Source organism: Leptodactylus fuscus, chromosome 2 (genome assembly GCF_031893055.1).
Source record: "Leptodactylus fuscus isolate aLepFus1 chromosome 2, aLepFus1.hap2, whole genome shotgun sequence".
Taxonomy (NCBI): Eukaryota; Metazoa; Chordata; class Amphibia; order Anura; family Leptodactylidae; genus Leptodactylus; species Leptodactylus fuscus.
Window position 1 is genome coordinate 136,908,289 of NC_134266.1, and position 26,433 is coordinate 136,934,721.

Genomic DNA, 26,433 nt, shown 5'->3' on the forward strand with positions numbered 1-26,433 from the left:
GTCAATGTCTGAAGTACCGCTTGTTGAACAATAGTCGACTTTTGTTCACAAGGTTTTGGCAGGTATAAGAAAGTAATTTAGTAAGAATCTTTATTTACAAGCTCCCATGCTCGCTGCCAGGACATCTCTTTATGTTCTGTGGATACTAAGTACCTAAGAAAATAACCTGTAAAATTAAGCAGAATGCACATAAATGGTTATATTTATGAATATGCCCAATGTAAACCACAATGTGATTATAATTACCTTCCCATAGTTGGATACTTTGTGGTGCTACCGATGGCCAAATGGCTATTGGAATTCTTTCATAAACTGGATTTATAAATTGTCTTCTTTGCTTGAAATTGTTATGATTACCCCAAAGAGAATGAGTCTTGTCTCGTACCTTGTAAGCATGTCTGAGGAAAAACATTTGTATAATACCAGTAATAAATAGAAGCAACTTGATAGTAAGCCATATTTCCAAATAACATCATTGCTCTATATTGCATGCTTTTTTATGAAGCTTGGCTTTCACTAGATTAGGGCTAAACTGTAGCACATAGAACATAGCTTGTAGTCCAGAGTAGTGCAGCGGCGCTCCAAAGGAACAAAGGCTGAATGCAAGTAAACAGCTACGGATGGGTTCACACCAGCGCCTAATCTCCGTTATCCAGGTTTCCGTTTTCTGTCGGCAGAAGACTGAAACCTGCATTCAGTGTCCGCCGGTGAGTGCCCGTGAGCGTCTTCTACTCTGTGCGGCGAAACCTTTGTTTTTTTTTGTGTTTTTTTTTAACCAAACACAAAGTCCTGCATGTCCAGTAAAAAAAAAAAAAAAACGGTTTCGCTGCAGAGAGCAGAAGACGCTCACGGGGAACACTTTTCCCGAAACTGATTGCCAGTTTCAGTCTCCTGCCCAGTTTCTTGAGCAGGAAACGGAAACCTGCATAACTGAGATCGGGCGCAGGTGTGAACACGCACTAAATAGTCTCTTATTTTCATTCACTGTACAAATCTTTGAGTTGCTAAACACAATGGGGTGAATTTATTAACACTGATGTTCTGAACACCAATCTTAATTCCTCACTGGTGCCAACTGCGTTTGAATTAAAAGGCTAATAATTCAAGCACACTTTCACCAGAATTGAAATCTGCTCCTCAGGAATTGTCTCCTTTTAGTGGAAAACATAAAAAATATCCCAGAAACTGCTCCCATAATTTTTCCTTTTCATATCATCCTATTTTTTTCGTATTATTACAATTGAAATATGTGAAATAAAATGTTTTCATTGTATATTTAATAATTTTATAAATGAAAAGTGTAGCAGATTGTTTTTTAATTTAGTTTCAATACCCCACCACGTTGAAGCTATATATTTGCTGTTAAAGAGGATCTTTCACCTTCTCTTTCACCTCTATGATTAGCTATGTTATTATGGGAAGAATATGCAAATCCGCCTTCCATGATGTAATTAGGAAGACAGTTGCTGCCTCATTGTTGCAAACCAATAGAGGGCGCTCACTGGAATGTGCAAGCCTGTCTTAAGACAGGATTCCAGTGAAATAACCCAATAATTGTCAGAAATGCAGTGTCAGGCAGGGCTTTGGGAAGGGGGGGGATCATCATCATGCTTCAGAGCTCCAAACAAAAGTAGCCACTTCAGGAATGGTAGGGGTTAGAGAAATTCCAGTTGTGCTGGAATCAGTTCAGCAGCACCTATATAACCCCTTCCTGATATCCGTTGTCTATAGTACAACAGATGTTGCATATTTAAAGAGGACCTTTCACCACTTTTGGGCACATGCAGTGTTATATACTGCCGGAAAGCTGACAGTGCGCTGAGTTCAGCGCACTGTCGGCTTTCCCGATCCGTGCCCGGTGTAAAGATCTTACGGTGCCGGTACCGTAGTGCTCTATGGTCAGAAGGGCGTTTCTGACCATTAGCCAGGAATGTCCTGCCTCGCGGCGCCAATCGCGCTGTGCTGTGGAGCGGGGAGGAACGCCCCCTCCCCTCCCTGATAATACTCGTCTATGGACGAGCGCTGTGAGCAGAGGGAGGGGGCGTTCCTCCCCGCTCCACAGCACAGCGCGATAGGCGCCGCGAGGCAGAAGGACGTTCCTGGCTAATGGTCAGAAACGCCCTTCTGACCATAGAGCACTACGGTACCGGCACGGTAAGCTCTTTACACCGGGCACGGATCGGGAAAGCCGACAGTGCGCTGAACTCAGCGCACTGTCAGCTTTCCAGCAGTATATAAAACTGCATGTGCCCAAAAGTGGTGAAAGGTCCTCTTTAAATATGGCAGCTGCTATAGCTGCAGGGTCTCTCCTGTATTACACAGCAGAGACGCGGCACTAATGCCCACGATCAGTGCCCGCTCTATGCAACCTGCAATAGAATTGCACATTGGTTTAAAATGTAGCATTTTAATGCATTGCATTAGTGACCAGACCTCTAGGGGGTCTAATAATTGTAAGAAAAAATATATATATATTCCCCCCCCCCTTCTTTCTGGAGAACAGATATGAGTACTTAAATACTGTGAAACACATACATATTAGGAATCCCTGCGTCCGAAAACTTTGGCCTACAAACCTATCAAACTCCTGTATGGTGAACGCCATAAAAAAAAATAAAAATGCTGAACCAGTTTTTTTGGCTGTTTAGCCTCTGGTAAAAATTTTAATAAAAAGTGGTCAAAGCAATAGATATTTCCTAAAATTATATAACTAAAAAGTATACCTGGCCCTGCAAAAAAAAAAAAAAAAGACGCCCTATGCATCCCTGTACACAGAAATGGGTGTTGCACTAGGGACTTTTTTTTGCAGTTTTAGATCTTTCTTAAAGGATTAAAATGTAAATAAAAGTATATAAATTTGGTAAACCCAGAATTGTATCAAAACATAAGGTGACGTGTCATTTTGGCTGCAGAGTGAACGCTGTAAAAACATTGCACCAATTCCACCCCATTCTGAAATTTTTTTTTATATTGCACAGAATAATAAATGGTACAATTATGAAGGACAATTTGTCCTGCAAACATTAAGTCTTCGTATGCCTCTGTGTACGGAAAAATAAAGTTATGGGATTTGGGAGCTCTGTTCACACTTTGATCCCCTGCCTTCTCTAGGGGAGCTCTGACTGTAGTTACAGCCGGCTCCCATTTCAGCAACTGCACGATTTCAAACAAGGCAACCCCTTCCAAAATGAATTCTCTATGGGTGGTCTGGAAGTGGTTAAGCATAGACTGTCCTATTTTACGATATTGTGTATTGAACTTGCCTTTCCTTTTCATTGTTGCATAAGAAGGTCCCATACTCTGAGCTGTAGGCGTGGGTTGCAAGTGTACTTAGAAGTTTTTCATTAAACTCCATTGCCAAAGGAAACTGTTGTGTGAGTTGCCAGCAACAGTCCAAGAAAAGGAGAAAGTTAGGAGATTCTTGATGAAAACGTCCCTGTGCCCACCCAGATCGAGCACACCGTAGCTGAAAAGGATGCCCAGCCTATGAAAATAGGAATTAAACCAAAGTGAGCAATCACTAAATTTCATACACCATACCCCATTTGCACAACCTTATTCTTAGCAAGGGTGGGACGGGCAAGTAAATGGGTGGGATTAGGCTAGTGACCCGGACAGTTTGTAACAGAGTGAGAGAGGGGGGCCGAGTGAGAGGGAGTTAGTGCAGCAGCTTACACAGGAAGTCTGCACAGCAGGAAGCTAACACCTTGTAAACAAACACAGAGGATACAGCAGGAACCAGAGACACCCAGAAATCACTCCAATAACTGCTAAAGGTATATGGGTGTATTTATTAATCCATCACTAGCACTAACAGACTTTTATTTAAAAAAAAAAAAAAAGATTTTCTGCCTGGAAAATCCCTTAAAGGTTTAATTGCCATGTTGGCCCTTTGCGATAAATTAATAGGTTTCTGGCTGAATTGTGGGCACTTGGTCTCTAAAAGGTTTGCCAAAACTGACTACCTGTCTTTACTGTGTACAAAGAAGCATGTGCATGTTACCTGTAGCCATTCACGTTCAATTAGGTCCTGGAAGCCAACCATTGTTCGGCAGTCAGGGGACAAAATAAGTTGGACCAGGGATGTCACTATAAGTGTATTGTTAGCCCCTTCTTCACCATGTACAAGGACACAAGTACCCTCCCTGCGAATACAGTAAAAGATTTTAAAGTAAAATATACATATTATTAATTTCATTTTAATATTCATAAATATTCATAAATACACATAAACTAACCTTTTATTTTACCACTATGCACATTTGCAAATACTCAAATAAAGCCTGAATTTTATTTTATTGTATTTATTTATTTAATCAAGTCTGACATACCCAATTTATCCTTTTAGTCACTGCCATCTCTCAACAGTGCAACTAATATAATTGATTTATAATTCAATTGTCACCTTTCCATGCATTCAGCAGCTAGGCCTGCCACACTTAGAGCTTCCTTGATATGGGACAGCCATTGTGAAGCTTGTAACTTGCTGAACCAATGATCCCTTCCCAGATAGGTCTCGTAGCAGGTACCAACCAAGCGTGTCAGGCTGCTTTGTAGTGCTTGTCCTCTGAAGACATAAGAATTAAATGGCTATTGAATCAATTCCTCTACAATATAGTAACACTGCTATGTAAAACATACCTCTCTAATGGGCGATAGAACACACTCCAGTTGGGATATCTGTCCTTGCTCTCTGTGCCACCCCCCGCACTTCTTGATTGTTTAGCTTCCTGTTCAGTACGAATATCAATAATAAATCCACGTGAGCGGCCCATTAGTGCAGCAGTCAGCAACATCTCATCTTCTTCACAATAGTAGTGGTTAGGACCCACTAAAGGCTGTGCAGATCGCAATAAAATCTGAGACACAAAAGGTATGTATAATAAGAAAACATGTAAAGTGAATCAGCTGAGTTAAGAAATCAGTTATCTGTTTTATAGCTTTGTCCCATTCAAATCAATGAGAGAAAGTGCCAACTGTGTGCAGGTAGAGTAATGCATTTAACACTGAAGAGGCGAAATAAGGTAGTGCAGCCCTTCAATCAGCTGAGGGGCCAAAAGTCAGACCCCACCAGTCCGATATGGATGGCGTAGCCTAAGGATAAGCAATAGCCATAGTAAGATCAAAAACCTCTTTAAGACCGGGGCCCCACGGGCCAAAAACGCACAGGAAAAATTGGGGCATTTTACAGTAACTGCAAAATGGATGGGGTTCTTGCGAATCCCGTGCCCACCTTATGGTAAAAACCGCTGCGCACTCTTGCGCGCATTTATCTCTTCCACCTCCGGGGTCCCCTTCCCTCCAGCCTTTCTTCAAGCTCATATTACTGTTATACCCAAAGAAGGAAGGGATCATCTGCTCTGTGCTAACTACAGGCCGATCTCACTCCTGAATACAGACGCTAAGCTGTATGCTAAGTTGATTGCCAATCGTCTGAGCCCGTTCATGGGAGAGCTTGTACATCCTGACCAGGTGGGGTTTATCCCTTGTAGGGAGGCCCGGGATAACACCCTGAGGGCCTTCTCTGCGATCCATCATGCGCAGCGCTCACGAACCCCCATGATGCTGTTATCTCTTGACGCGGAGAAGGCTTTTGACAGGGTGGATTGGAAGTTCTTAGAGGCCGCCTTGGTTCAAATAGGCCTTGGTCCTGCCATGCTTATGCGCATTCAGGCTCTCTACAGCTCTCCTATGGCTCGGGTCCGGGTTAATGGCTCACTCTCCTCCCCCTTCACTATTTATAATGGCACTAGACAGGGCTGCCCGCTCTCCCCCCTCTTATATGCACTAGTAATGGAACATCTCTTAGTCGCTATTAGGAACAATCCTGACATCCGAGGCCTGCAGATTCGCAATCGTCATCTCAAGGTGTCTGCTTTTGCAGATGACGTTCTCCTGTTTATTACTAGCCCGCTTACTTCACTCCCATCCATCATTAAGGAGATTAGCGCTTATAGCTTTTTTAGTAATTATAAGATCAATCTGACGAAAAGCACAGCCCTAGATGTTTCACTGCTGCCATCGACCCTTGGTTCCTTGCGTTCTTCCTTTCCATTTTCGTGGTCTCCTAGATCTATTAAATATCTGGGAGTGCAGCTACCCCGTAATTTGGGGGATATGTATACGCTGAATTTTCTCCCAATACTCCGCACCTTGCGGTCTGATCTTGAGCGCTGGGACACCAAGGGCCTCTCGTGGCTGGGACGCATCAATTTATTGAAAATGAATGTCCTTCCTAGGTTGCTGTATCTCTTCCAGACTGTCCCGGTGATCCTGCCTTCGTGTTTTTTCTCGGTGGTTAACAAAACCTTTACCAAATTTGTCTGGGCTTCGAAACCCCCCCGTATTGCCCGCAATACGCTAGCCCGATCCAAACGGAGAGGAGGCCTGGCGGCCCCGGACTGCTTGAAATACTATTTGGCGGCGGTCGCTACACGCATTCTTGACTGGCATCACTCGGCTAAGACTAAGCTCTGGGTTTCCCTTGAAGACTCGTTGAGCCCTGTCCCCCTCACTGCACTTCCCTGGCTCCATGAGAAATACTGAACCGATGATAAACGGTATCCGCTTCCCTATGTAGCGCGCCAGACTATGGGAGTGTGTCGTAGGTATAGTGCCATGCGCCTCCTCTACACGAATGATGGCCCCATGACCCCCATATCGGGTAACCCAGACTTTCCTGCAGCGTTGGGCTCTCCTTTTTTATCTTACCGTGTGGGTTCCCCCACCCTCCGCTTCAAGCAGGTCACTTCAGCTTCCTCACTTCTCTCCCACTGTGAGATTCTGACCCAAACCTCCTGTTCAGATACGCCACTCTTTTCTTGGCAATACTCCCAACTTTCTCATTTCTACTCCTCTTTATGGTCCTCTCGGGACCTTCATAGACCCCTGTCGCTGTTCGAATGTCTCTGTATCTCTCCCTCCCCTCCCTCTCACACTGTCTCCCTTCTGTATGGTCTTTTAATGGATGGGGCTGAGGATTCGCTTCCGTCATTTACTAGCGGGTGGGAGAGGGAGTTAGGGGTCTCATTCCCTCCTGGTGTGTGGTCATCGGCCTTTCGTGCGTGTCATACTTTCGCCATATCATGTAGGGCGCAGGAGACCAATTTCAAGATACTTTCCAGATGGTATAGGGTTCCAGCCCTCCTACATGATATTTACCCCTCCACCTCTGATAGATGCTGGAGATGTCTCTCCGACCGCGGCACGATGGCCCACGTTTGGTGGGGATGTCCTCTCCTACGCCCCTTTTGGACTGGGGTCAGACAGGTTATTCGGCAGGTGATGGGGATTGACTTGGAGGATGACCCGGCCCTGCTACTTCTTTCCCTGTTCTCCCGGACGTTTCGTAATCCTACCCGTAGACTTCTTGGATTTTTATTGGTGGCAGCTCGCTCTGTCATTCCCAGGCTATGGAAGTCCACAACCCCTACCTCGCTCATTTGTTGGCTGAATGAGGTTCTTGCCTTGCGAACTATGGAGACCCTGGTAGCTGAGCTCCGTCAGGATGATACCAAACATCAACAGACTTGGCTCCTTTGGAACCATTTTTATTACTCTGCCGACTTCCGTTCCCTCTTCCCTTCTGTGTCCCCTGTGTAATGTCCCCCTGTGCGTTTTGTCTGTTCAACTTATCCTTATTTCCTCTGACAATTGATATTCATATGTTCTGAGGTTTTTGCATATGTTTCGTTTCTCAGCTCTGCTGCGCCAGAGCATTTGCCCGTTTCTTGTTCATTTCCCACCTTGCAACTCCCCCTTCTCCACCCCCTTCTTTCTCCCCCAAGTTTTGCCATTATTTGACATCTCTGTACGTTATATGAGGGGGAGGGGGTGCGTTCCTCAAAGCCCACCAATGATACTAAGCTGTAAAGCCCAGGTACCATACCAGGAAGACGGACATTGTGCTGTTGCTTTTCTAGTGGTATGTAATATCGCACAGCTCTGCGGACATGAAAAGTCCTTTTTAGCTAAGTCAACCTATAAACTAATACATCCATATCATATACAATGTAAATGATAGTTACATGGTAAGATTCCCTTAGTTTGACTTTTACTATACAATGTCTTCATTGCCGACTACCAACAACAGTGATTTCTAATTTTTATCACTTATGCAGTATACGGATAAGGAAAAAAACAAAGAACTCTCTTTACTGGAGATGAAATCTTTCTTGTAGACCGAATGGATGTTACCCTCATTATGATTATTATTCAGACTTTAGGATGCCAGATTAGTACATTAATATGAAGAAAAGTTACTCAAAATTTTCATTGTCTGGAGGAAGAATACAAATGGCTTAAAGGGATCCAATCATCGGAATCCCATTTTTTGTCCCTAACGTGGGAATAGCCTTAAGAAAGGCTATTCTTCTCCTACCTTTAGATGTTTTCTCCGTGCCACCATTCGGTAGAAATCCCGGTTTTCTTCTGTATGTAAATGAGTTCTCTCGCAGCCCTGAGGGTGGTCCCCAATGCTCAAACAGTCAGCCGCTTACACAGTAAGTTGGTTGTAAGCGACTGCAAGAAAATGACCACGGGCATGCGCAGTCGACTCTGCCCGAGGCCGATGGAAGAGTCGACTGTGCATGCCTAGAAGCTTGAAACCCAGGACGAAGGAAGAAGGAGAGAGGTGTCGCTGGAGATTTCTCTCGCAGCATTGGGGACGCCTCCAGTGCTGCGAGAGAACTCATTTGCATACCGAAGAAAACTGTGATTTCTACTCAACGACAGTGCGGAGAAGACATCTAAAGGTAAGAGAAGAATAGCCTTTCTTAAGGCTATTCCTACGTGTTAGGAAGAAAAAATGGGATTCCAATGATTGGATCCCTTTAATAAACAGTTAACTGTTGATATTTATTCATCTATTGGGAGGACACAAATAAGATCTGTAAAGCAGTGACAATTTGGATTTCCAGGTGCCACAGAAGGGATCTGATAGCATACATACTTGTACAGGTCCAACTATAGGCCAAGGATGCTGTATAAAACAGGCTCCCCTACAGCAGAGGTCTGACAGCTGGCATTTAGAGCTTGCTGTATATATATATATATATATATATATATATATATATATATATATATATATATATATATGTTGTAGTTTCACAACAGATAGAGTGCTGATGCTTGCAGATCACTGCCCTACAGCATACAGTGATGCAATAGCTCTATGAAGCCCAAGCCTAACCATCTTTTTCTCTATATTGATACTATATCATATTCCATTTCACTAGCCATCTGTCTTCCATGATCATTTTCTTTATAAATTACTATATCTAATTTAGTTTGGTTTGCAAATATGCCATTTACTATGTAAGCCATTTATACTTAATTTATAATTAATATCGTTCAAATAAATGTATTTTTCAATACATTACAATGTTATTAGGCTATATTTAATCATGTATTATGTATGCTAATTTTATGATTTAAGAACATATATGTGAAAATAAATATTTAAAGGGTCTGCCATTTCCAAAATAATCTTCAAAAAATAAATGGCATAGTGACATGGATACTGGAACAAAGTTCACTGTGCCCGTTGACTCTGATCAGATTTATTCACCTTAGAAAGTATATGGCCCTTTTGCAGCTAACCACATATCTCCCCACTGCTTGTTTTTGAACCTACTGTTTTTATAGTTACCACTAGGTGGCAGAATATCAGGTCATTAATACAGTCATCAGTTTATTATACTTAAAGGGATCCTATCAATCAGACACAATTTTTTGTAGGTACCACGTCGAAATAGCCTTAAGAAAGGCTATTCTTCTCCTACCTTTCGTCGTCTTCTCTGCGCCGCCTTTCACCTACAATCCCGGTTCTTGTCAGTATGTAAATTAGTTATTTTGCTGCACTGGAGCGTGGGCCCCAGCGCTCAGACAGCACTGGGGGTGGCCCCAATGCTGCGAGAGAACTCTCTCCAGCGCCGCCTCTTCTTCAGCAGCTTCATCTTCAGCCTATTCTTCCGGCCGTGGCTTGTAACTTCTAAGGCCTCGAGCCTTGGGCAGAGCAGACTGCGCATGCCCACTGGCCACAAGAAAATGGCCGCTTACAATGCTGTGCAATGATGTACCAATATAAAACAGTTTATGAGGCTGTGTTGATTAGTGTGAATGCAGAGATACAACAACATAACCTTATATGAGTACCATATTCATATAGTATACGTCATAGCATTCTCAGTTCAGTAGACTAGTTCAGTTCACTAGTGCAGTTTCTGCTAGGTCTCATTTCACAAAGGTTAGATTTCAGTATGTACTAAAAGAAACAGCATTATAGGCATTATGACACATATAAAACCTTGACATGGTTATACAATGTTTCTAGAACTTACTGTTTTGTTCCTTGGATGGTAGTAGCTCAATACCGGGAATCTGCGTCCCTGCCTAAAAGCTGCGGCTCGCTTCAGACAGTGATCAGAACAGGATACAGGTACAATGACCTTTTGTGGATAACTGGAGCAAACCTTAAAGTTTTGATTGACATCACTCAGTCTCCAAGCATCTGTCTAAAAAGACAAGTATTAAACATTATTGTTACAAACCCTGCACATAATATTTTTAGAACATGTTAATATATAATGAATTTACCTTAGCTCTGAGATTCTGATAAAAGTTTTCCATGGTATCTCTCGCCCATCCCTTTCCTAACTTGCACCCTGCTGGTCTGAAGAAAAATGGGTAGCTGAGAGAAATGTTATCCAGCGAGGAAAGAGCCTGGAGGCATAAAATTATAACATCCATGTTAAATTATCCAGATCCTAGTGTTACAATGCATAATTACTAAGGTCTTACACACATAATTGTATCATAGGACCTTACCAATTCCAAATACACAGTCCAGTCATATTAATGTGACCACCACCTACTTTTGACATCAACGTTAAATAATCAATTGCAGAAGGCACGTGTCATCAGCCATCTGGGTGCACTCATCATTGTGGAAGGCACGATGGATCAACACAAGTATGCATCTATCCTTGCGGACCATGTTCACCCCTACATGCAAATTGTTTTTCCTCAGGATGATGGCATCTACCAGCAGGACAATGTGACATGTTATAAAGCTCGCAGTGCATGTGCGTGGTTCGAGGAGCACCAGGATGCGTTTACCGTACTCCCTTGGCCAGCAAATTCCCCGGACTTGAACCCAATCGAGAATCTGTGGGACCACCTCGATCGGGTTGTTCGCACCATGGATGCTCAAACGCGTAACATAGCGCAGCTGGACACGGCACTGGAGTCAGCATGGCTCAACATCCCAGTGAACATCACCGTCAGAGTCGTCCACTCTGCCAAATGTGGTTATTCTGGATTTTGACAGGTGGTCACATTAATGTGACTGGACTGTGTAGTGCAGTATGAAAAACTTATCTTATTAAGGTCTCCTGAACCTCATAAGTACTCCTATCTAAGCACCATTGTGCCATATTCCTTTGGAAGTTGTGTGGGTATCGATTTTCACCATATAAATCAAAGTAGTATAAAAAAAATTGTACAGAAATCAGTGTTAAAACTCTATAGTAGTACTGTATGAGTACCAATTTCTCCCTAGATTATTGGCAATGAGGACTAGTTTTAATGGAAACACTTCTAAAATATGGATGAAACTCAAACAGTATACATCAGGAACACCATATGGAAATATACAGTCCAAAACATTATCCCATTGGGAAATTTACAAGTATCGTTTGTACATTTGTAGATAATGTGACTTTGTATCGATTTTCAATACAGCTGTGCTCAAGAGGCCAAGGTCCTAGAGGTAGCAGCGTGGTCAATTTAAGATCAGCTAGTTCTATTTCAATAGGGTGTGCACTACTATGAATGCAGAAAATGGTGCATGTATGTACGACTGTATAGATAACATTAGTAAATGTCATTTATTGGCCTAACAGATCATGTTAGGCTGATCCATTACACTGGATCATTGTATCCATTAGGCCAATAAATCACATTTACTAATGTTATCTATACAGTCATACATACATGCACCATTTTCTGCATTTATAGAAGTGCACATTGTGTAATAGATTTGGCGCACCTTGCTATAGGTTACACTTTTTTCACTTCTTAAGACAATAACTAAACAGTGTAAACTTACACAAGCATTCTGAAAACGCAGCATATATTTCATAGTGGCCGATGCTGGGTGTTAAATCTGTTGGCTTATGTCAGAGTTGTAAAACACAATTTTGGAGCATCATGTCTCATTTAAGTCACACCCCCTTTTTCTGGGAATCCATACTCACATGTTTAGCAAGTTAAAAAATTTTATCCCAAAGGAAATTCGCAATATTTTCGCCTATGTCCAGTCATAATCATAACAGTAAACGTGGGCCAACGTATATGAACATTTTCTATCGAGGTGCAAGCATCTGTTCACCTTGGCATGAATCAATAAAATATTTTCTAACCTGATTTGCTCTGTAAAGAAGTTTGAACTTAGGCCAGAATTTTGGCATCAGGACCTCAGTAAATGTGGGCCATGATATCTGATCATGGAAGAGTAGTTGCAGTTGGCTTGACTGCATTGTAAATACCTACATGTAGTCTTTGATTTTCAATGTCTTTGGTGGCAAAATAATGGTAAGATAACACTCTTGGGCCATGTTTAAACCCAAATTACTGGGACATTAAACAGGAAGTGAGCGTCACCTTGACTTATGTTATTTGTCTACATGGAATATAAATTGAAAAGTATACACCAGATTTTTCTTGTTATTGCTTTCTTATCGGGACAGGCCTGCGGGTTTTGCCACATCATATAAGATTACACATGGATTTATATTGTTACTGACCTGGACAGAGCGGGCCACATTAAATGTCTCTTCCATATCAGGTATTTCCAGTTGTATAATCCGTAAATCTTTACACTTCAGAGTGACAGTTCCTGAGCTTCCTTGTCCATATTTACTGTTTTCTTTGCTCTTCAACATACCAATGTTGTGAACACTACAAAGAATTAATTGTTAAAGATGTTTTTCGTGACTTTGAAAATGTGACTAAAGTGACTAAATGCTTGTTATATAAATATACAAAAATAACTGCATTTATTTATTTGTGTTTGGACCATTTTTACCATTTCTGGTATTTTCAGACTCATGCATTGCTTCAGGTTTACATGTTCTGGTTGTGGAAGGGTCAGTGCTTTTCCAGGCAACCCCTACCAGCAAACGCCCACAATTTTTTACTCTTTTTCTCAGCCATGTAAGTCTATGAGTTCGTCCATGTGCTGTCTATTTACAGTCCTTTTTAACAAATATATTGGCAGGTGAGAATGAAAAATAAAGAAGACAAATTAGACACAGATAGGACACAGATTCAACATGGAAATACACTAGGATCAGGGTCATACCTTCCATGAGGTGACCTGAAGCAATGGCATGTCAGGTAATAAACTGAGAGGGGGAGGATTTCTTCTAATTGGCCATTACTTATTGTATAATTGCAATAAGTAGCGGCCAATACTATTTACTCACTTGTTCACACCCCTGCGAGGGACAACTCCGCTGCCCCCTCTAGGCAGCGCTTACTTGTGTCATAACACTGAAGGACACCAGGACACTACACACAGTGTCCTGGTGTCAAGGTTATAGCCTTATCTCAGATACCTGAAAGAAATACAGATTTAGTACTGTTAATGAAATGCTACACAATAGCATTATGTGAAAAACCAATTGTTTATATTTGCCTCTCAAATAAGCTAAGAGACCCTGGTATGCCCAATGTAGACTTCACACGACCTTGAAAATCTGGTCAATGTATGTCAATGATTGAGTAGATGTCTGCCCAGTTGAGTAGATGTTGTATGGTGGGTGGATTAGGAGGTCTAGTGGCCACAATATGGATTGACTGACTCCATATTTTATGCTCTTCTATTTCTTCTTCCTGCTGCTCTGACTGAGAAAATTGAGACTATATTGTGAATTTACTAACCACATTGAATTGCTTGTAATTCTGGAGTGTGTGGAGGAGATCTAGAGACTTAAATTTATTTGTATGGGATTGTCTATAACAGCAGACACTTTAAAAGAAACTTTTAAACTATGAGTTATAATATATAAAGACTTAGTTACTTTGTTTCTTCTTAGTCTCTTAATCTCTTTGCTGTTTCGCTGGGCTATGTGGTTCTAATCTTTATGTGCTAACATAGGAGGGAAGACTAAGCACAGCTGTGTGTATGGTAATAAAACAGGAGCGGCGCTTACTAGACACAGAAAGCATTGTTATTGTCTTTGAAGATGTCTTAATGTTTATCGCTTATTTCATATGATTAAAAATTGTAATGTATTGAATCCAGCTACTTCTTGACTTTGGATTCAAAATAGGGAGAGATAATATTTACCTGACCCCAGGAAAGGAACAATTTGGCACATGATTGATTAGAATTCATGAATAGCTGAACACAAGATTTAGAATCTGTAGACCTTTCTCTTAATATAGATTTTTAATTTTTCATAGATTGTTCCAGAAAAGGATCATGTAAGACCAATGTCAGACTGGGATGTCTAGGGCCCACCACTGGAATTGCTTCTAGGAGCCCACCGCCAGGACTCCTTCTTTACCGAGACAGCGTGACTGCAGGTAATAACAATGCCATGCTCCTCACCCACCATACAATGTGCATCACTGCACTACCTAAACCCACCTCTAGAACCTGTATGGCAAGTGAACAGCAGGGCTCCTGGAAATGTTACCAGTACCTGTATCTGCACTGTCCTAAAAAAGCTGTTCTGGCTGTTGTACCCCTCAGATGTAATATTAATGGCCTATTCTCAGGACTGGCCAACAATATTAGAAACATGGATAAACCTATTAAATAGCTTGTCCAGGAATTGGAGCAATCCATGAGGCGAGCAGGAGGTGTAAACTAAAAAAATAAACAAGAGCCATGCTCACCTGTCCCCGGCACTCTGCTGTCCGTCACCAGTGTCCATTCAGCCTCGTGCCAGCACCTTCTTGCTGGGAGTTCTGCACCTCATATGACTGCTGGGACCAATTACGTAGAGGATTTCCAAAAATGAGACGTCACCATGAAACCGAACTGACACAGGAGGGGACAGGTGAGTATGCTTTAAACAACCTCTTCAAAGGGGATGTTTGGGACTAATTTATTTATGAGGAACAGTGATGGGGTCATTATATTGTGTGGGGAAAAAAACCTTGGAGGCAGGGAAGGGGACATTAAATTGTGTGGAGCATATTAAGGGGTTGTCCAGGCTTAATTATTTATATGGTGTATCCTCAGGATAGGCCATAAACACCTGATCGCTAGGGGCCTGACACATTGTCCCATCAGCTGTACGGAACCACTTCCGGTGCCCATTTTGTACACAATACAGGACTAGAAGCAGAAAACTCCATCCGCTCTTTAGTCGCCTGTCGCCTTCACTGCAGTTCAGCTCCCACTGATTTCCATATGTGCTGAGATGCAGTGAAGGTGCTGGCTGATATACAGCAGACAGAGCTTTCTGCTTCTGGCCCCATATTGTGTACAGGACTTTCACCGGAAGTGGCTCCATACAGTTGATCGGTCTGAGGGCTGGATCATGCGGGGTTGAAGAAGCATAGTTATTGCTCAGAGTTTTGGCTATATAAATGAGGTAACGTCAGAAATATTTAAAAACAACACATGCCAAATAAAGGCGACACTACCAAAATGTAACAATATAAGAAAATTACCATATTTTATTTGATAAAATAAATATGAAAAAACATATACACAAGAAAAAAAGAGGGAGACATAGCTACATCCGAATGGAGACACAAGTAGGAATAATTAACATAATATTATAAATAAAGGGATAGATGAAATAACCATATAATATCCCCTGCACTATATACCAGGAATTACATGTGTATAGAGTCATAATATCATAGATATAATCATGTTAGAACAAATGTACATACTGAAAGAAGTGCAATGGGATAAAACACTTTTAAATCCCTATAAACATATGCAAATGACAACAAGGTAATCCTACCATGTGTTTAAACACGCTCCGACACGCGTTTGCCATCTCTGGCTCCATCAGTCATGCGGACAGGAAAGTAGATCATGAACTACTTTTCTGTCCACATGTTCCGTGCAGAGTCCGTAGGGAAAGCACACGCACCCTATTATAGTCTATGGGGTCCGTGTACTTTTACTGTACACCACGTTCCAATGCGTTCGGTAGTCCATTCGGGGGTCCCCATGCGGACTCCCCCGAACGGATTACCGACGCAGATGTGAACGAGACCTAAGGTCCCACATTATGGAAACACAGCAGGAAAAAAAAAAGCCTTTCTACCAGTAATGGGAATGAGATTTTGGTTAATAACCTCCACAGATTTCAGAAAATCTGCTTTTTGAAATACACAGCATTTACTCAGTTTTTTTACAAGCATTTTTAGCTGTTTTTCGCTACATACTGTAGGGCCTTAGCCAAACACTTGAATTCACTGATAAAGATGTGCATCCCAATACTTTTTCTCTATATAGCGTATACAAATGTATACACATACAAATTCACATGTTCATATACATTCATATTAATTTTTTTTTAGCATAGAATTCTAGTATACAATAGTAGCAGTATATAATCTCCAAATACCCAGACTTTCCATACACACAGCAGAGTCACTTGGTACTTTTACCTTTTCTCCACCGAGTCCACAGCACAATGCAGAAGCCATAGTCCACAGGTTTCCTGATTTCTGCCCTCCACAGGATGAGCAGAGAGTATCAAGTGATGGCTGCTTACACACAGGGTCCCAGTCACAGGAGGCATTAGGGGGCAGCATACACGTACATTCTCCACTTGTGAACTCTGTATATGATGTGAGAGCTCCATGTCCTGTATCAGAATGAGGTGCCTACAACTGTATAACTATTCCTATATACTATTTACCTATGATCTACAAGATGTGTCCTCTGGAACACGACAAGGGAATTCTAAATATGTATAGTGAAACAAGAGCGATACTAATACTAAAGTGACACAATATCCCTCGCCAGCCCTTAGTAACATATTTCACTCAGCGACGCAACTGCCTGTTACCACTGCTTAGCTGAAGAGGATGGAAAGAGACTCGTTGCAAGAAGGAAGTTGAGGTTTTCTTGACATAAATGTTAAAAGTTAACAAGTTAACCCTCTCCTAATCCTACAGACATTGTTATCATAGTAATTGATATATATGGCTTTGCGACGTTATGAGGACCACATGAACTTTGACACGTCCACTAGTCTGTCAGTATTTTGCATTAGTATTTGCAAGCCAGTCATATATGGAGGGATTTGTAACAGTTTTGTGTTTTGGATCCACTCCTTCTTTTGACTTACAAATACTGATGTAAAATACTGACTAGAATACTGCTGTGTAAATGAGGCTTACTAAACAGAAAATACTAACTGTACATGTGGCTTACTACCAGCCAAACGAATCAAAAAAAAAAACACACTGTACCGTATCACAAGGCTCTCTTTTTAAAAAATGCAAAGATAAAAAAAGATGCATATATAATTTCTGTGCATAGAAACCTTTGAGTTGGACCCTCTTCTCCCACGGCATAGCGCCCCCTTTCCTGAACTCCACACAGTATAACTGCAGAAAGGGTGTCTGTAACATCTCTGGCTGTTCGGGTCACTGCACCACCCTCTGCTCGCATGCGGCGGTGCAGGAGGCGGGTGCAGTTTGGTTCTTGGCTCAAAGTTTTTGGTTGCACTGTGTGAACAAGGCTCTAGTTCTGTGATTGAATTTCCACCACACCCGTCTTCTGCCCTTGTATGCCTCTGTTCATAAAGTGGTTAATTTGTGTGATTGACAGCCTGTCTACATATTAAATTCAGGGCGGGTTCTTCCTCCCTATATAGTCTTGGCTCTCATTTGTTAGGAGTATTTTGTGTCGTGGGTATTGGTGCACACCTTCTGACTTGCTCGCACGCACTGTTGGTAGGCAGCTTGATTTCCTGGTTAATTAGTCTGTCCTCCCATTTGCACCTGGGAGGAGTGGTCTCTACTCTGTATTTAAACCCATGCCTCCCATGGTTCTGTGCTGAGTGTCGCTTTTACAGAGCTAGGCCTTAGCAGGAGGAGTAGGTGGTTATCTTGGATAGAGGAAGTTCCGTGGTTGGTTTTTGGGAGGTTTTGGGTGAACAAGTTGGTTTGTGTGTTTTCCCTTCTGTGTTCACCAATCCTCCCTCCGTGTATAATTGACTGTGTGAGTGAATTGCCTTATCCTTTGATTTCTACTCAGTTTCCCTGTGTTTGTTTCCTAGTGTACGGTTCCTTCCCATATTGGTTTGGGGAATTCCTTTCCTACATGTTTCCTGTGTGCTGCTTGTGTTGTTAGTCAGCGCACACCCTTGTCAGTCCCTGTCAGTAGCAGCTTCACTTGTTCGTTAGGGGTGACCCCCTTTAGTCTCCAGTCCCTAGAGATCTTATAGGGCATTCCTTCTCCCACTTCCCTCTAGGCCTACGGTGTCAGTGAGAGAGGAGCTGTCGGGGTCAGGTTTAGCCTGAGAACAGCCGACCTACACCCGTGAGGCAGGGACCGGGTTAGCTAGTGGGAGTAGTGCAGGGCGAGATTCCCTACTGCAATCCCTTAGCCCCGTTGCAGCTACCTGGACTGACATAACAGTACACTCAGCCGGTAAAAAAAAAGAAAAAAAAAAAGGTTCGTTTGCATTATGACGGACCTGAAACAGTTGTACCAGGCGGTGCAGCAGATCTCCACTGAGATGGAGGGGATCAAGCTACGAATGGATGCCATCCAAGCTTCTGGCGTATCTCAAGTACAGCAGTTGGCTCAACACACAGCCTCTCAGGTGGAGGGCATACAGAGGCAGGTGAGTAGCGCCCCTGTGGGTCGGCCTCTGGAGCCAAAAGTCAGCTTACCTGAACCCTTCCGAGGTAAGAGGTCAGATTTTTTCCGATTTCAAAAGGACTGTCTTTTGTATTTCCGGCTACGGCCGTTTTCCTCCGGTTCTGAGGTACAGAGAGTTGGGATTATTATTACTTTATTGAGAGATGATCCCCTCATCTGGGCACATTCGTTACCAGCCGACTCAGCTTGCTTACTAACTGTAGAGGCGTTTTTCTCCACAATGGGGTTACTGTATGACGACCCAGACAGGGTACGCACGGCTGAGTATAACCTACGACGTGTGGTGCAAGGGGATCACGCTATAGAGAAATATTGCACAGAGTTTCGTAGGTGGGCAGCAGAAGTACACTGGAATGACCCCGCTCTACTTAGTCAGTTTGAGACAGGGCTCTCGGACCAGGTTAAAGATCATCTAGTTTCTCACCCTGTTCCTGGAGATCTAGATGAGGCCATGCAGCTGGCAATTAGAGTTGGACGGCGCCTCCGGGAGCGTGGAGACAAGAGTCCTGGGGGGGTTAGCCCTCCTCAATTCTCTGTTTTTGGAGAGGACCCGGGGGACCAACCCATGCAGATTGGGGCCACTGTGCGAAGTGCTAGACCCAAGAGTGAAGGGTCCCGCACAGTACGCTGTTTTGTGTGTGGAGGAATGGGACATTTAGCAAGGGTGTGCCCCTCCAGAGAATGGTTCGCCAAGGAGGGTAATAACCCCAGGTCTATTGAGAGTAAGGGGAGAAAACCTACTAAGGAGGGAGGTGTGCATATTTCCTGTACTCAGACTGCCGGGTTGACCCTTGATGGATGGGTAAATGGGCAGAAGTGCCGGATTTTGGTTGATTGTGGTTCGGCAGTCAACCTTATTGACTCAGAGTTTTGCGAGCAACTAAGGGTGAGTCCTTTGGTCTTGAAGTCTCAGATACCGGTGTGGGCTATTGATAAGACCCCTCTACAGCAATCTGTCATCTCCAAACAGGTGGAGGGTCTGGAGTTTATTGTGGGTGGCCACAGGGAAGAGATTGACTTGTTCTTGTTGTCTAAATTACCAGCACAAGTAGTGTTGGGGTGGCCCTGGCTGAAGCAGCATAACCCTATTATCAACTGGGAGACCGAGACAGTAGTTTCTTGGGGGCATGGGTGTAATGGTCGATGTCTGCCCATATCCGTGATGTCTTTGTCTATAGACAATTTGCCTCAAGAAATATGTGAGTTCAGGGAGGTCTTTGAGGAAAGGGCAGCCAAGACATTACCACCACATCGCACCTATGATTGCTCGATTAAATTTATACCTAATGCAGTGTTACCCAAGACAAGGTTGTACAATCTCACTATTCCGGAGAGGGAGGCGCTCAAAGAGTATATTGAGGGGAGTCTAGAGGTGGGGCATATTCGCCCATCTAAGTCCCCAGTAGCAGTGGGGTTTTTCTTTGTAAAGAAGAAAGATGGAGGGTTGCGCCCTTGTTTGGATTTTAGGGAGATTAATAAAATCACGGTGCGGAATCCCTATCCCATCCCGTTGATCTCGGATCTTTTCAGCCAGATTACGGGAGCTCGCTGGTTTAGTAAAATAGATTTACGTGGGGCGTATAACTTGCTGAGAATCAAGAAGGGGGATGAGTGGAAAACAGCGTTTAACACACCCCTAGGACACTTTGAGAATCTGGTGATGCCTTTCGGTCTAACCAATGCGCCTGCGTTTTTTCAGAATTTTATTAATGATGTACTAAGTGCCGTCATAGGGAGGGGGGTTGTGGTCTATCTGGACGATATACTCATTTACACCCCGGATTTGGAGACTCATTGGGAGAGAGTGAGAGAGGTTTTAAATCTCCTGAGGGTTAACCAATTAAGTGCTAAGCTGGAGAAATGTGTGTTCGCGGTCAATAAATTATGTTTCCTTGGCTATATCCTATCGGACAAGGGGTTCGAGATGGATCCTGAGAAGGTCAGGGCAGTCTTGGAGTGGCCGCGACCTGAGAACCTAAAGGCGGTCCAACGGTTCTTGGGATTCTCCAACTATTATCGCCAGTTTATTAAGGGATTTTCTGAGGTTGTGAAACCCATCTCGGACTTGACTAAGAAGGGGGCTGACTGTGCTAAGTGGTCGCCAGAGGCGCTAGCCGCGTTTGAAGAATTGAAGGAGCGATTCTCCTCCGCTCCCATTTTGAGACAGCCGGATGAGAGGTTGGCCTTCCGAGTGGAGGTGGATGCCTCCTCGGTGGGGGTGGGTGCAGTACTTTCTCAGGAGTTCGAGGAGGGTACGCATCCCTGTGCCTTCTTTTCTAAGAAATTCTCTGCCTCTGAACGGAATTATGACATCGGAGATAGAGAACTACTGGCAATAAAACTAGCGTTCGAACATTGGCGTCATTTCCTGGAGGGGGCCAGAAGGCCAGTCCAGGTATTTACCGATCACAAGAATTTGGTTTATCTTGGGTCGGCGAAGAGATTAAATGCACGGCAGGCCAGATGGGCTCTATTTTTTGCGCGGTTCCATTTTACCGTGACTTATGTGCCGGGTTCAAAGAATGTTAAGGCTGATGCTTTATCCCGGTATATGTCGACTGAGGAGGAACGAGAGGCGCCGGCCACTATTCTTGGGGATGGAGTGGTGGTAGCAGTATTGGGCACGAAATTGGAGAAAGCCTTGATCGAAGCGCAACACGCTGCACCTTCCAAGATACCTAGAAACAAGCTGTTTGTCCCAACTACTCTCCGACAAAGTCTACTGAGGGAGTGTCACGAGTCGGTTCTTGCTGGTCACCCGGGGGTTTCAGAGACCATGAGATTGGTGTCTAGGAATTTTTGGTGGCCAGGGTGGAGTAAGGATGTCTTGCAGTTTGTTCAAAATTGTTCGGTCTGTGCAAGAGCCAAGGCGTCGCATACCCGTCCCCACGGTCTTCTACATCCGTTAGAACCTCCTAAGGCACCTTGGACTCATCTGTCTATGGATTTCATCACGGGCCTTCCAGTGTCTAAGGGTTTCACGGTCATTTGGGTAGTCGTTGACCGCTTCACGAAAATGTGCCATTTGATCCCGTTTTCCAGGCTGCCATGTGCCAAGACACTATCAGGGTCATTTATTAAAGAAATTGTAAGGTTGCATGGTCTTCCTGAGGAGATCGTTTCGGACAGGGGTCCGCAATTTGTGGCTAAATTCTGGCGGGCTTTTTGCAGCAGGTTGGGAGTTACACTGTCGTTTTCCTCCGGGTTTCACCCGGAGTCTAACGGGCAAACAGAGAGGAAGAATCAGGATGTGGAACAGTTTTTGAGGTGTTTTGTTCGAGAGAATCAGAATAATTGGGCTGACTTTCTTCCCCTGGCAGAATTTTCCTTAAACAACCATGATTCCAACGCCACAGGTACCACACCTTTTTTTTGCTCCGGTGGTAGACATCCTGTTTTCGGAGTATTTTCTTCCATTTCGTCCCCAGTTCCGGAGGAGGAGCTATTTTCTAAAAAGCTGCAAGGGGTATGGTCCCGTATCCGAGAGAATCTGGTGCGGGCGTCGCACCAGGCTAAGGTCCAGGCGGATAGGAAGAGAGGGGAGTTGCAGTTCCTCCCTGGTGAGATGGTTTGGTTGTCCACCAAGAATATCAGGTTGAAGGTTCCTAGCAAGAAGCTGAGTCCCAGGTTTGTGGGTCCTTTTAAAATCATCAAGATGGTAAATGAAGTGGCGGCGCAGCTGCAACTACCTAAAAGGTGGAAGATAAACCGGGTGTTTCATGTCTCCTTGTTAAAGAAGGCCAAGAAGGGAACGTCTCCAGTTAAAGTTCCACCAGTTTCTGAGTCCGGGGAGTATGAGATATCCCGAGTTCTGGATAGCAAATATGTTCGGGGGAAGCTACGGTATCTGGTGGCATGGAAGGGATACGGTCCTGAAGATAATTCTTGGGTTCTGGAGTCGGATATGTCAGCCCCCAGACTCGTGGAGAAATTCCACAAGGAGTTCCCGAAGAAGGATGCTCCTAGAGAATCCGGAGTCTTCTCCTTGAGGGGAGGATCCTGTTAGGAGTATTTTGTGTCGTGGGTATTGGTGCACACCTTCTGACTTGCTCGCACGCACTGTTGGTAGGCAGCTTGATTTCCTGGTTCATTAGTCTGTCCTCCCATTTGCACCTGGGAGGAGTGGTCTCTACTCTGTATTTAAACCCATGCCTCCCATGGTTCTGTGCTGAGTGTCGCTTTTACAGAGCTAGGCCTTAGCAGGAGGAGTAGGTGGTTATCTTGGATAGAGGAAGTTCCGTGGTTGGTTTTTGGGAGGTTTTGGGTGAACAAGTTGGTTTGTGTGTTTTCCCTTCTGTGTTCACCAATCCTCCCTCCGTGTATAATTGACTGTGTGAGTGAATTGCCTTATCCTTTGATTTCTACTCAGTTTCCCTGTGTTTGTTTCCTAGTGTACGGTTCCTTCCCATATTGGTTTGGGGAATTCCTTTCCTACATGTTTCCTGTGTGCTGCTTGTGTTGTTAGTCAGCGCACACCCTTGTCAGTCCCTGTCAGTAGCAGCTTCACTTGTTCGTTAGGGGTGACCCCCTTTAGTCTCCAGTCCCTAGAGATCTTATAGGGCATTCCTTCTCCCACTTCCCTCTAGGCCTACGGTGTCAGTGAGAGAGGAGCTGTCGGGGTCAGGTTTAGCCTGAGAACAGCCGACCTACACCCGTGAGGCAGGGACCGGGTTAGCTAGTGGGAGTAGTGCAGGGCGAGATTCCCTACTGCAATCCCTTAGCCCCGTTGCAGCTACCTGGACTGACATAACATCATTCACACCAGTGCTTGCTATTGCCTTGTGCGTACTTGCTTTTTGCTGTCACTATTCTTGCTTGCATTCCAAACCTTGACCTCTGGCTTCCCCTACTGACTATTCTTTGGACTCTGATTTGGCACTGCATCGCTTGACTGTTTACTGACCCTTGGCTAGCTGATCTCCCTTTATTGTTGTCCGTCTTGTCTGCATTTTGTGTTTCACATATACAGGAAGGGACCGATTTCGAGGTTGCCTCCTATTACCTAGGATAGGGCCTGGCAATAGGAAGGGACAGTTGGGGGCTTCAGCTTAGGGCTCACTGTCTCTTGTGCCCTGCCCCAGGGTTTTAAACAGCTACTGGGGAATTGCTGTCCTAGCAATTCCCTAACAGTGTCCCTATACAGTCTGGAACTGTAATCCTGTTGTCAATTTAGTTATAGCATACTAGTAGGAATAACAGAGTGTTAAATATCTTGTATTTGCCGGTGAGACTTGTATCCACTGTTAAATATCCGTACCTAGCCTTGAAATTGTGGGATAGACTTGTGTCACGTGTTGAAGGCCTTATCCACGATAGGAAGAAGTCAGCTTGTTATAAAACAGTGTAGAGGTTTATTAATATCTTGAAGGAAAACACAGGAACAGAGAAAATGTCCAAAATAACACAAATATCAGTCAATTGTCAATAGCTTACATCTTCAGAGAAGTTAAATCATCTGGATATCTTGTAGTTACAGCTTGGTTCATGCTTGTCATCTGGTTGGTGGACTTGGGCTGGTTACGACGTCCATGGATGTCCATCTGCCTGGACCACCCACCCTGGTGTTCCCAAAGACAGACCTCCTGGTCTTCCCCTGGTCTTCCCAAAGACAGACCCAGACATGTGTATTTCTTACTCATTTATATTCATGAGAGTGGGTGTTACCTTCCATCTTGTAGCTATGTAAGGAGATTTCTAAAATGGTCTACTCTAACCGCACCCATGCACCCAAAATATAAGACTATGATGTCAGTAGAGTGTTAACCCCATGTCTGCTAGAGAATATTGTAAATATATAATATTTAACACAGAGAAAGCACAAGACAAAAGCCTGAAAAAATATTTTCCAGAAATATTATATTATGCTGAATATTTTTATTAACTAAAGCATGTCTGGAGTTGTGATAGCTCCTCTTTAACAGCCACCCTGGAGAAGTAGATTTTGCAATACCTGCTTCAAAAACTGGATCACATGAAGGCATGTGAGCTTAAAACAAATACTACTTAATTCCCTTGATAACATTCTTAGTCATACCCCAAGTACTAGGTTTGAGAGGCTCTTGAAATCCCCATAAGTGTTTAAATAACTATAACATTCTTCCATGTATTAGCTTCATTCTATCAAAGTATTTCTTATAACAAACAACAAAACTAAACAAAAACTTATTCTCTGGACATTGCAAAGTTGCTAATAATAATTCTTTTTACATATTGATTGATTGTTCAGTATCTGCACCTAATATATGGCAACAGGCTGGAGTCAAAGAGCAGGGCCCTGGGGAGTAGAGAGTGTAATCCAATAGGTAGCAGCCAATTGTTATTGTATGGGGGCTAGTAATAGGGGCATTATACTCTGTGGGGGCACTAAAGGGGTATTATACTGGGTAAGCAACTAAGGGGGCATTATAGTGTATAGGAAGCACTAAGGGGGCATTATAGTGTGTGGACACTAAATAAATAATATTCTCTGTGGGGGAACTAAACGTAAAAAAAACAAAAAAACTTTGAACTAAACGGGCATAATATTTTGTGGAGTAACTAAGGGGGCATTATACTGTGTGTGTTACAGGTGGGGAGGTGTTGCAGTCTGTGGGGGTACTAAGGAGGCATTATACTGTATGCTATAAACCAGGGGTCTCAAACTTGCGGCCCTCGGGACGATAGTTTGCGGCCCCCACGCAGCTCCCTGCATGTCCCGCTATGTTCCTTTAGTCAATGTTTTACTTAAACTTTCCTCCAATCACTCCCCCGCTCTTATAACAGCACTAGAAAGTGATGGGTGATCGGTGGAAAGCTAGTACTACTGAAGTTTAAAACTGAAGGACCTGTGTGTGACGTCAGACGTCACGTGATTAAGGAGGCGTGTCATAGTATTCCGGCCGGAAGATGAAGAGATGTAGTACTGAGAGGAATGTGAGATGCAAAGTGGAGTGTGTGTGTGTCAGTAACCTAAGGGGAGAGATGGAGGGGGGGGACATGAAATTCGGGGACACAGATGGAAGGGGAACATGAAACTGGGGGCAGAGATGAGGGGGAGCATGAAAATGGGAGCAGATGGAGGGGGGACATGAAAATGGGGGCAGATGAAAGGGGTATATGAAATTGGGGCAGATGGAGGGGAACATGAAACTAGGGGTAGATGAAGGGGGGCACTTAAACTGGGGACAACTGGAAGGGGCAGTAAACTGTGGGAGTAGCTGGAGGGGGACCTTTCTACCTCTAGTTGTCCACAGTTTATTGTCACCGTCCAGCTACCCCTACAGTTTCATCTCCCCCCACCATTCCTCTCCCAGTTTCATGTTCCCTACATGTAGGTTTTTTCTGTCCGCTTGAAAAGTCGGACATCTGGGGCCACACGGTGGCTCAGTGGTTAGCACTGCAGCCCTGCAGCGCTGGAGTCCTGGTGTTCAAATCCCGCCAAGGGCGTAAAACCATCTGCAAGGAGTTTGTATGTTCTCCCTGTGTTTGCATGGATTTCCATTCCATATTCCAAAAAGACATACTGATAGGGAAAAATGTACATTGTGAGCTCTATGTGGGCCTCACAATCTACATTA

The 26,433-nt window shown here is 43.7% G+C and overlaps 1 protein-coding gene across 1 annotated transcript; it reads right to left on the minus strand.

Moving 5' to 3' along the window:
* Positions 1 to 77: 77 nt before the first annotated feature.
* LOC142195139 (myotubularin-related protein 9-like) lies at positions 78 to 16,844 on the minus strand. The gene is made up of 10 exons (XM_075264688.1): positions 16,648 to 16,844; positions 12,807 to 12,960; positions 10,597 to 10,722; positions 10,341 to 10,514; positions 4,642 to 4,859; positions 4,406 to 4,567; positions 4,004 to 4,145; positions 3,264 to 3,484; positions 247 to 398; positions 78 to 166 (listed from the first exon to the last, which is right to left on the minus strand). The coding sequence occupies exons 1-10, from the start codon at positions 16,842 to 16,844 to the stop codon at positions 78 to 80; spliced, it is 1,635 nt and encodes a 544-aa protein (XP_075120789.1).
* Between the last annotated feature and the right edge of the window lie 9,589 nt (positions 16,845 to 26,433).